We start from the raw sequence: 12,107 nt of genomic DNA, 5'->3' as shown, positions 1-12,107 counted from the left end.
TATCTGTGGAATATTACTGCCTCAGCATTTGCCTAAGTGATCCAAGGAAACCACAGAAAAACTTGGACCAAGGCAGACGGACCCGGAATCGAACCGGCGTCCTCCCGAATGCTAAGCAATGGTCTAGACCTCTAGGCCATGTCGCTCGGTATGTTTCTTACACCCACCGCCATCCATCTGGGACTTTCTGCCCTCCCTTCCGCCCAGATAATAGCTAGCGGGAATAAAACACCCAAAAGTTTTAAAAGATTTTTTAAAAATCCAGGCTCAGATACTGTTAACTTGAAGGAGCTTCTATTAGAATTCAAAACGTATGCATTGCCTATATTATTCTAGCAAATAAGGTCGGTTGCACACACGGCGGATTTTTTTCATCGGACACTTTTTTACAAAACCTTTTGCGCAATTACTGATGTCGATAGTAAACCGATAGATCTGTTTTTTTTTTCATCTAACATGTAAGCTTCAATCATACAGTAGATTACCAGGTTGTCATACTCCTTTTTTAAATTGTTTGCCAAAAAGCATTTGTAAGGGAGGCTAGTCTAGTGTTTATGTAATGATACCGCTGAGCAGTTCCGCAAATAATAGATGGAATACACTGAATTGAGATGAATGCGATGATCTATTATTTTATCATCATAAAGTCCGTCAATCCTAAGACATGTTGGACACGCACCTCCCCTCTTTCCTATTCTGAGCTAATCTTCGAATTTTCCCAGACGTAGAACAACACACATACTTAACTATTTACGAACAGTAATCTAATCTAGGTCTACCTCTATTCCTCTTAACTATTGCTTCTGCCTGTAATACGTCTCTGACTAGACCTTCATGCCTGAGAAGGTGTCCTATCAACCTATCTCGCCTTTTTCTTATTCACTTTCATAGAGTCCTCCGTTATCTTATTCTTTCTAATATCTCTTCATTTCAAACCTCTATCCACGTTATCCTCATCATTCGCATATAACACCACATTTCGAACGTTTCTAACCCATTCTTTTCCGCAGGCGGCTCTCCAAAAATATACCTTTAACAACCTTTTTAGAATTTCTAAATTAACTGTTCGCGAGCATAGAAGTGATTTCTTTTTATTGGAAGGCGACTCGATCCTGCGTTATCCTCTGCTTTATATCCGTACTACTCCTCCCGTTCTGACTTATCTGACTTCCTAGACACTTAAAATCAGCCACTTCGTCTAATTTTTCGTCTCCAACCTTTATATTCACTCTTTCCCTGCCTTTTCCCCTTTACTTACCAGTATTTTTCTTTTACTTTTATTTATTTTCATACAATACGATTTTGTCAATTTCGCTTCTATTTTATTTAAATGTTAATATTGCTATGTCATTTGCAAATGTAAGCATACTAATCATAATAATTAATTATTAGTATCCCTGACAAGCCCGTCCTCATTGCGGACGCAAAACNATATAGTAACAGATATTCTCATTCAGCTGCTGAAGCACTTGGTCAGACGCCAGAAACATAATAAATTTTTTTAAATCGACTCAGTCCTATTACTTTCCGGACAAACCCTGTAAGTCGTGATTTATGTTAACATGCCATATCTTTACATGGTTCATTAAGAAGTCTTGACTGCAATGCATCTGTTACTAATGACATTCAGTAGCCATATTTAAAAATTGCGGTTAATTCTAAATAAATAATTGAGTCACACTGCTTTGTATGCGCGCATATAATAATGTTAATAAATAAATTCACAAAGTAATGGAGAAAATGGGAATGAACCAATGAATAATTGCATCCAATTTATAATAAGACAACATAAGACCGAAATTTCGAATATCCTATCCTTTTATCTAGCATCTAGGTATCTTTCTTTCACAAAAATAGTGGTACTGGTTCCTATCATAGAATGAACCGTTAGGATTTTGCGTTTTATTACTGATTTGATCATGAAAAATATACTATTGTTATGGCTAAAAACAGAATGGTTGCTTTTCCCAGAATTTTGTACAGGCCTGACGCTGGAAGCTGGCGGAAATTTTAAAATGGCGTGGATGCGCGGTGGCAAAAGTAGGCAGTTTTAGGTATAACGATTGCAGCTCTCATTCTTCAGTATTCCTATCAGGGGCGTAGATTAAATATTTAAAAATAGGGATCAGTGAGCAAGTAATAGACAGACAAACAGAAGAACTAATCGTTGATGTTGCTGACAGTGAAAGAGATTCCCATGATGAGAGTGAATGTGAAAACTAACTATAAAACAAAAGCAATAGGTTAATTTTCTCTTTTTGATGTCATGTTTTTACATTATTTTCTAGTATGCTACTGTCCTGTCTGTATTAATACTATAATTTACGCCTACTGAAAGTTTATTTGTGTATCGGTTCCAAGTGACTTACCCAAATAGGTCATAAATGGCAAATACCTGCGCGACCGCTCGCCAGCTTCCATCGTCAGACCTGTACATTTTTATTAGAACAAAAAACGCCATATCTCACAGAACCCCTCTCACTCTTCCACGGAACACCAATAGGGAATCGCTGCTCTAAACTATAAAGAAGAATGAAGTATTGCATACCTGCTTCAGCAATACTGCTTCCTACCGAAGAAGGGGTGGTATAGTGGGGCGGGCTACTAATAGTAACAGAAGACCCCAAAGCCGAATCATACCCCTGAACCACTCTGTTGTTGATGACCTGTATTTGCGATCCTACAGAAGAATCACTTCCTACAGAACCTTGTCGATTTCTCGTCAAATCCGTAGCCCTTCTCAACGGGTGCATTTGACGCGGTCCTTCGGAATTATAACCCCAGCCCGCACTGTCTTCAATATAAGGAATGTCGGTATGATCAAGACTAAGGGACAAAGGTTGATTACCTGGAAGAAAGAAGTAAATTTCAAATTACAAGCCGATTTGGCAGTGTTCCAAAAAAGACAAAAGCAGCACTGATGGTAGTCAACGAGGGAGCAAATGGCGAGCAATATAGCGGGCAAATGCTAAAACACAGAGTGGTTCAGTTAGCTAAAGTAACAACTCTACTTGAAGGATTCCTTGCCTTAATCAAGGGCCAATGAATAACTTAGATATTACGGGAAACCCATATTTGATTTAATATAAACGCAAATACGGATCTGGAGTTAATAAAGGGCCAACAATCGAATACCAGTTATCAAAAGCCTTAACGGTGGAACAAAGACTTTTTAGACATGCCCATTCCCACGATTCCTGAAAGGAGGCTGAAGAGGGCCTTCCACCCTACCTTCCGGCATAGTCCGGAGTGACTGCCCGCCCACCAGCATTACTGGCTGGTGGAAATGAAACACCCAAAAGTTTTTTGTTTTAATGCCTTTTAATCAAGAACTATTTAAAGATTTACTAAGCGATTTCGGATGTTGTAACAAAAGAAAACTTGAATAAAATAATTGGAAGTGGTCTGTGTTCTGTCGAAACTGCCAGACGCGGATGGCGATTTCGATCTTTTTGGATCTCATCAGCACGTCGCAGGCAGCCCGGCAGATCACAGACCAACTTTTAGCTGCTGTCTTAACAGTGCGTTTTAGAAAATACTACAAATGGCACAGTAAACGCCATCTGTAGCACGATGGTACATTTTAGGATTACGTATGCTCCGCCGGGATTCGTTTTCAGCAAGTAGATATCCACACAAGTGGACCTTGTTGGAGCACACGTAATCCTAAAATGTAGTATCGTGCTACAGATGGCGTTTACTGCGCCATTTGTAGTATTTTCTAAAAGAAAACTTGATTTTGTTTCCTAATAATAAACACTTCCTTTAAACATTCCGCTGACACTAGGGAGGGTGTTTTTAAAACCGTAGGTTTCATTCAATTTACATTCTCAGTAGAATAATATGCTTAATAGAATAACAGTTCAACTGTTGATTTTGATGATGATCGTGATGCATAGTGGTCATAAAATAAAAAAGTTGACCAAAAGATGAAAGTGTGATATATTAGTAAAGGCTTTCGCGTCCAATTGGTAAACTAATGCTGTTTTTATTCGGGTCTAAAAGCAGTTATTGGTTAGAGTTGCTTCCTAACGTTTTGCTAGCACGAGCGGTGAACTTCTTCCATCTTCAGTAAGACAGATAAATTGCGGAAAGTTATTCAATTGTTTTGAAACCCGGTATTTATGTGTTTTTGAGAACACTGATTACGATATTGAATTTAGTGTTGTAGTGTCTTCTGAAAGGAGAGCTTTTTTCATAATTTTCGAAATATATTTAAACGGTAAATTCCAGCTTGACCTCAGAAGTACCCTTGCTTATTGTAAATTAGAGAAATATTAAAGTAAAACCAATTAAGCACCATTTTGAGATTAGGATACATCAAAATATTAATCAACAAAAAGCGTTTTATTCTCAAAATCTTGAAGCATTCTTATGGTTTTTTATTTTAATTTCTGATTTTGTTGGACTGTGTGTTCGAACACTTTGTAGATTGTTTAGTATTTTTACGGCCTTTAGTCAATTACTCTTACCTTGCTGAACAGGAATAGTTAAACTAGCTCTGATAACGCCATCCGCTTCAGAGGCGTAAGATTCTTTTCTACTGGAGTCATTTTGAGTTCGTGAACTGTCCAAGTTGTCGTACTGTGAACTGCTGCTATCCATCGAAGACGAACGATTTTTACTAGTTGTCGAGGAGTCGTGACTATGCATCCGAGAAATTACCGTTATACCATCTTCACGTTGTTTCTTCTTTGTTGATTTGTCGCGTAGTCGGTCCTTCTCCTTGTGCCTGCGAGAAATAAAAAAAATATCGATTGCAGTATAGTTCTTTTTTTAAGGACAAAAAACCGTCTCCTTTTATTCATAAAAATATAACTCCTTTGTCAGTGTACTATTTCTTTATTTAATTATACCTACATAATTAGTAGCGTCTGCGAGCTGGATGTTAATTAAATTTTAATGCTCGACGTCGTTCAACTGAGACTTCAAAATGCTTCAGTATTACGTACTTTTGCGTTAAGTTAGTTAGTTCTGATGTTTATTGGGAAACAATTGATGTAAGAGAAACAGATATGAATAGCAGGTACTTAATTTAGATCTAAAGCTGATGTATTTTTCATAATGATGTGTAAAAAGTTCAACCCAGTCTCTTGTAAAACGACCAGAATATTTTTACGTTGCCCGCTGTTATAATTTATCCCACAATGAATATTAATCTTTCTAGGTAAATAAAGTCATAATTCGATGACTGTATAGTAAATTGCATGTAGTGTCGTGTTATATTCTATTATAGATCATCAGGTGCTCATATGAAGTAGAGATTAATAACATCCAAAATTGTTTTAATAATATACAGGTTACAAGCGTTCGAAATGTTGTGTTACAAACGAATAATGAGGTACCGTGTGGATAGAGAAAGTAAGAAAATAGGTTCGTAGGAGTGCTCTCAGGCATAAAGGGCTAGTTTATAGACATATTGGAAGCAGAAGCATGAGTTAAGAGGGATATTTGAGGATGTGGGATGTTCAAGTTTTAAAGAAATGCGAAGATTAGCTCAGGATAGGAAAGAGTAGAGATGCGTGTCCAATCAGTCTTGGGACTGATAACCTTTCATTAGGGGGGGGGGGGAATTAGCTGCAATGAAAGAACAACAAACTTGTACTTTTGAAAAATTGTATTTTAAATTTTTAAATATTGTCAGATAGGTTTTGCTTAAATCTTCAAAATAACGGCAAAGTTTGGTAAAAGTTTTGGTTAGTATACGTGTCATCGATTTTGTCACCTTTAAGTTGAACGAGAAAACCATTCGTTTGCATGGTTGTGGAGATTTGTAAAAAAGCAAGTAAAACAACCAACTCAAACCATATAGTTCGCCGAATCAATTAAAACTTCGTGGGTCTTGTTTTTGCTTACCGCAATGTAACATTACCCTAGAGCAGTGATTCCCAACCGGTGGTTCGCGAACCCCTGGGGGTTCGCAGTGTTTGCAGAGGGGGTTCGCGAAAATAATATTGTAATGGCGGATTTTTTAAAACGCCATTAAAATCAAAAGCAAAACAAAAACAAAACAAAAACACAAAAATTAAAGAACACACCCACTGTAAAACAGATTGTTCGCTGCCTGTTTGTTAAGAAATCTACAGATAATAAATTTCAATATTTTCGTCAATACATAGGCTTAGCACTATTAAAGCTTGAGTGATAGTGATACTGTGACTGTCAAGTTCTCGTGTAAATGATTTAATAATTATTAATTTAATTATTATTATAGCATACTTTTATTATGGATCGATGGTTAAGAAGGAGCCGTTTAGAAACGAGACATGATAAACGAGATGATAGTACTGAAACGTTAAATGCAGAACCTGATCTAAGACTGAAATTGTCAGATATTGAACCTAACTTTGAATTGCTTTGTTCTATCAAATAGCCACAAATATCCCATTAAGTGTTTTTCCAAATGTAAAACATAAGAACCAGTTTGCTAAATTTATCTCGTTTTCACAGTTTATAGCCATCATTTTAATCTTATTAATGTTATATTTAAATGTTTCACGATTAATATAATCAATTATTCTTCACTATATATTCTATCAAATTTTATTGCTTTCTTTTACCTGTCATTAACGGCTACATAGGGGGTTCGTCAATTTTTTTCGGGCCTTTCTTTTGGTTCGCGAGGAAAAAAAGGTTGGGAAACACTGCCCTAGAGGGTAATGCTTTGATAGTTTATCATAAGGTTATAGCAACAATAACTTATGTTAGGTTTATTTGGTTAGCTATTGGTTGAGTTGGGTTGATTTTCTCTTATAGATTTCAAAATATAGGTGAAGATTAGCCGCAGTTTAGTATCTATTTTTTAATTCCACAATTTTAGTACATATGTATTTGTATTTCTTCTATCTGAAAACGTTACTGTTTAATGAAATAATTATAGTGGAATCAATAAATAATTTATAATCCAAGCTTGTGGCTCTAAGGTTATTACGAGCGTTTGAATTGTTTTGGGTAAAGGGAAATAATTGTACCAGTTTTTACGCAATTTTCTTCGAGAAATCAGTGCACAATAATTGCGTATTCAAAATCGTTATTAAAAATATTTAAAAGATTTTGCCCTTGGAAAGTTACGGCTGTTTATTGTACAGAACAACCTTGTAGCACACTGTTATTTTTTAACATTTCTGTATGGCTTGCAAATTATCTAGATCATTAGTAGAAGATATATCTGCGTGATTCACCTAATAGAGTACATACATCTCGGTTAGTTTTTGCGTGGATAGGTTAGTGAAATAAAAATAAATCTGAACCGATAGTAACGAAATAAATAAAGCAACTTTGCGCTGTTAAAAGTCTGGACGTGAACCAACTTATAATTGAAAAAGGAATTTATTTATCATTATTCACTTAAGCTATCAAACTAGCATACAATTTATGAAGTATTAAAGAAAATAGTGAACTTGTATAAATAACAAAACACGTTAATGTATGTATTGCTTTCTTTTACGTTGCAATAATTGCAAGCGGAAGTTATGGACTCATAGTGTTAATTATGTAGCCTTGTAGTTTTGTATTAAAGACAAGAAGTAGTTGTTTGCGATCTTTTGCCAAATGTTGAGGCAGTAAGAATAATATTTCACAGATAATCTTTGACTCCCTTCTGTTTTCATTTTGTTCGTCTCATGTTTCTTACACCTACCGCCACCCGCCTAGGTTTTTTGCCCTCTCTTCCGCCCACATAGTAGCTAGCAGGAATGAAACACCCAAAAGTTTGAAAAATTTTTTTAAAAATTCAGGTTCAGTTACGGTTAACGTGAAGGAGCTTCTATTAGTAGGATTCAAAACGTATCTTCTTCTAATTTTTCGTCTCCTACCTTTATATTCACTTTTTCCCTACCTTTTCCCCTTTGTTATCAGTGTTTTTCTTTTACTTTTATTTATTTTCATACAATACTGTTGTTAAATCAGTATTTTATTTCTATTTTCAAATCGAACCGCCCTCTAGTTATTTGTCTCTATTATTGTTGTTACTAGTAACAGTTGTTGTTTACTTTTTATTACTAATTCTAGTCAAATCGTTCTCTTGTGTTGTGTTCAATAAATCTTGCTAAATTGTGTGCCCGCGTTTCTTGAACTACGATCCTAGCCTTTTTAACAAGTTTAAATAAATATTTTCGAAGATATTACAGACTTAAAATGCAGAGGCATAGCAGTTGCGGCGGTACCGCCGGTTTGTATTGTCTAATGGCAAAAAAGCTGTGATTGTTGTATATAAAGACATTCTGTAGTATATTTACTATCACCATTACACCCGTGCGAAACATAGTGTACAAATAATACCATTAAACCAATTCTTTAACCCCTATCCCGGTTTGTTTGTGTGTTTAAAGAAGTTTCACTTCAGTAGCGTGTTGTATAATTACACGTTGTATTTTTTTTTTTTAATAACGTTCGTATTTGAAATGATACGCACGGTTGTGAAATATTTTATCTGATGAATTATGGGAAGAAATTACGCGAGTAAACATAACAACTGATTTAAAAACTGTAAGGTTTAAGATGACTATTAACCGTTATTAAGTGAACTATTGTTTTCAATTTAAATTACTTTAAGAAATATATCGCCTGGTGACCATTGTCAAATGTTTATCCTTATGTAATTTTATGGCAAGCCAACCTGGGACAAAATATCGAAGTTGGCTTTGTAGATGATTATCATTTGGATCTGATTTCTACATGAGAAGGGTTATTCCATTTCTGCAGTTTTGTAAAATGTTGACAAACCAAGAAAANTTATTGGGAAAATAATGATAATAAATAATATCAACTCAAAATTCTACAAGAAAATAGGAACATTTTGCAATGTTTAAATTATACGTGTAATTTAAATTAAAGTAAAATTAGTGTGACTTCTGTTTTTGCAGATTAGATGACAAATAACTTATGTTAGGGTTGTAAGATGTTAATTTTAGCAGAATGCATGCTGAACTGGAGTCATCTACCAAACGGTCTGTAACTGCGAGTTTTTGATGTTATTAATCTCTGAAAATGATGACTCGCAGGCATAGGTTGATGAAAACGTTATTAAAATATCGTATTCCAGCTTTTTAAAAAAATTAAATGTGTTTGTGATTGCATTCCATGTTTCCAAAATTTTGTTATTAGCATTTTCACTTGTATTAACCGTCAGTCTCTCTGTTTCTATTATTTCTAACTCTTTCTTGTTCCAACAACTTTTTGAATCATATTGAACTAGAAAATAGGAACATTTTGCAATGTTTAAATTATACGTGTAATTTAAATTAAAGTAAAATTAGTGTGACTTCTGTTTTTGCAGATTAGATGACAAATAACTTATGTTAGGGTTGTAAGATGTTAATTTTAGCAGAATTCATGCTGAACTGGAGTCATCTACCAAACGGTTTGTAACTGTGAGTTTTTGATGTTATTAATCTCTAAAAGTAATGACTCGGAGGCATAGGTTGATGAAAACATTATTAAAATATCATATGCCAGCTTCTTCAAATAATTCAATGTGTTTGGTAACGCATTCCATGCTTCCAAAATTTTGTTATTAGCATTTTCACTTGTATTGCCTGTCAATCTTTCTGTTTCAATTATTTCTAACTCTTTCCTTGTTTCAACAAATTTTTGATTCCATATTGAACTAGATTGGAAATGATTCAGCTGCATTTCATATTCTTCAATTTCCAACCTATTGAATTGGGACAAATTCAGTTCATCAAATAACGTCACACCAGGGTACATAAACTTGAGTATTTCCGATAATTCTCTGGGCTGAGAAAATCTCGCTGAAAATTCCTTGATTAAAGAATCAATCACAGAAACAAATTCTTCAGTAACTTCATCTTAGTCTGGTTTCTCATGTATTTCTAAATTGTTGTTATATTTTTTCAAATTTGGAAATTACTTGTAGATTCTTGTGATAATGTCGTTCTTGAAAACTGGCAGTTTAGCCTCAAAAGCGCGAATGACATCTCTATGCGCTGAAGCTTCACTCACGGTTGCTCGTCATATAATACCTACTTTAGACTTCGTAGTGCATAATGAAATTTGTGATTGAAATTAGTGTCGTGCCCAAAATATTGTGTCGCGTGCCACTAATGGCACGCGTGCCATTGGTTCGCCATCCCTGGTCTATGTGATAGGACGATGCCTCCTACATGGGGCTGCAGAAAAGGCTTAGGGAAACATATTGATAGAGGTGTAGGATGCAGGAAAACAGGGAATTAAAATTTGTGGAGGTCAAAAAAGCTTACGGTAGGAACAGACAGAACTAACGAAGCGAGTGTTGACGACATGGTCATATTATTCCCTTTGTTTGCAGGAGTAGAGTGTGATCACAAGTTAGACAGGCCCCTCTTTTCTCTTTCCCATTGGGTACTTCGGGCAAGTGACCAGAGACCCATGATCGAGGGGGACTCCCTAGTTGTTGAATAAATTTAGAATTTTGCTCATTTACTCTTGTTGGCAATTTTAACAAAATAGTCTTCCGTCAAAGCTATACGGGCTTCATTATCCTTATGTGTCTAGGAATTCCAATAGGTTAAATACAACTCTAAAGTTAGGTTATAATGAGAGAGGTCTGTCTGATTGGATTGTGTGAAATGGTGTAGGTACAATATGGGTTTAGCTTATTGACTGGTGGAATTGGTTTCTTTGATTGGCATGTTTGATGTGATACCACCGAGGGTTGAATGTCCTGTTTAAAATTTCTAGGATTTCACAGACCATTTTTTGTCTTTTGCCTACGGGATCCTACTAAAGGTGAAAAACGTAATAACTACGCCTACTTTATTTTACTATTATCTATGTAACAAAACAATTTATTAAAATCATCATCATTTCTTGATTAAAAAACAATTAAATAAGTTTGATTAGATCCATACAAAACGAACTTTATCTCTAAACAGTCGGTACGCCCTCAAACAAGTGGCGTCTTGCCTAATTGTACACGCTTAGCTGGCGCCAAATATTAAACCGTACATTAGGCTAGGTACCAATTTTCACACCTTTTTGATACCTGGCTACGCCACCACATCTACACATTTACTGACAAAACACGTCATTAAGTTCGGGCGACAAAAAACACAAGAATTTTCACGTGATTGCTTGGCTAAGTGACAAAGTACCTAATTCACAATTTCAATCAATCGGTCACTGTATGTATGCATATACACTAATGGCGAACTGATAACCGAACATAATACGGATAGTTCGATTATCAAAATATAAATATCTTTTTGGAAAAGGTTAATATCCAATAATTTCTAAACATTAAAGTTAAATTAATCTTCTACTCTCTACAGATTATCTTATCATCCAGGTTCTTGACTTTACACGTCACATTTTGCCATACCTGTATATAAAAGCCCTGATTTGCGTAAAATTGTAAATAAAACAGAAACAACTGAATCTTTCTTTTCTTCAATAATGAATACACATTGCGTAGGTAACCAGATTATTTTAATTGGACAATGGTTCATTATGAGCTGTTTGTCACTTCAATTAGAATTATAGCTAATAAAATTAATTAATTATTAAATTAGTAATAATTATTTCTTCACGCGGAAGAGATCAAATAAGACTAAAATCGCGATTCATTCATTTTAATGACTGTGGGCGGTAATTACGTACGACCACACATGTATATTTTTGTCCTAGTACACCCCTGCATACAACTCATTTGGCGTCCTACCGTAACTAATGTTTGAGGAACTCCCCCAGTTTAAATCTTGTACAAGAAGGCGTGTGTGTTAAAATATTTTATTCGAAAATGAGTCACTCATTCCAGTGTATTTTGGTACCGTACCAACTGAGATCGTGGGTTGTAAAAATTTCTTGAAATCGTTTCAAACACCTTTAAATATCGAGTAATGAATGCGTCACCAACCTCCTTTGTCACGAGAACACTCGTTTATTGGTGCCCCCCATTAATAAATCAACTCCCATAATGGTCTTTTTCATATTAATTCAAAAGTTTCTGCAACCGGTTGACAATCCACGATTGTTTTGAAGTTGAATTATTCTGCTTTTGTTGCGTTGGGAATAAAATCTATTAGTCATCTACAACTGTCAATTGTCAAATGTCAGTTGTCAGTTGTCAGTTGTCAATTGTCAATTGTCAATTGTCAATTGTCAATTGT

The 12,107-nt window shown here is 35.2% G+C and overlaps 1 protein-coding gene across 3 annotated transcripts in view; it reads right to left on the bottom strand.

The window, feature by feature from the left end:
• LOC108739746 (rho GTPase-activating protein 6) overlaps positions 1-12,107 on the bottom strand; it is a 196,062-nt gene that overhangs the window by 11,722 nt on the left and 172,233 nt on the right. For 2 of the 3 annotated variants that reach the window (XM_025980197.1, XM_025980195.1), the window contains 2 exons: positions 4,473-4,732; positions 2,549-2,848 (listed from right to left, as the gene is read on the bottom strand). In XM_025980197.1, the coding sequence (XP_025835982.1) occupies positions 2,549-2,848; positions 4,473-4,732 (560 nt within the window). The remainder of the gene's footprint in view (positions 1-2,548; positions 2,849-4,472; positions 4,733-12,107) is intronic. The other variant, XM_025980196.1, reaches the window with a different exon arrangement.

The sequence above is a fragment of the Agrilus planipennis genome, unplaced genomic scaffold (assembly GCF_000699045.2).
Source record: "Agrilus planipennis isolate EAB-ADULT unplaced genomic scaffold, Apla_2.0 scaffold252, whole genome shotgun sequence".
Classification (NCBI taxonomy): Eukaryota; Metazoa; Arthropoda; class Insecta; order Coleoptera; family Buprestidae; genus Agrilus; species Agrilus planipennis.
This window is presented reverse-complemented; position numbering and strand designations above follow the sequence as displayed.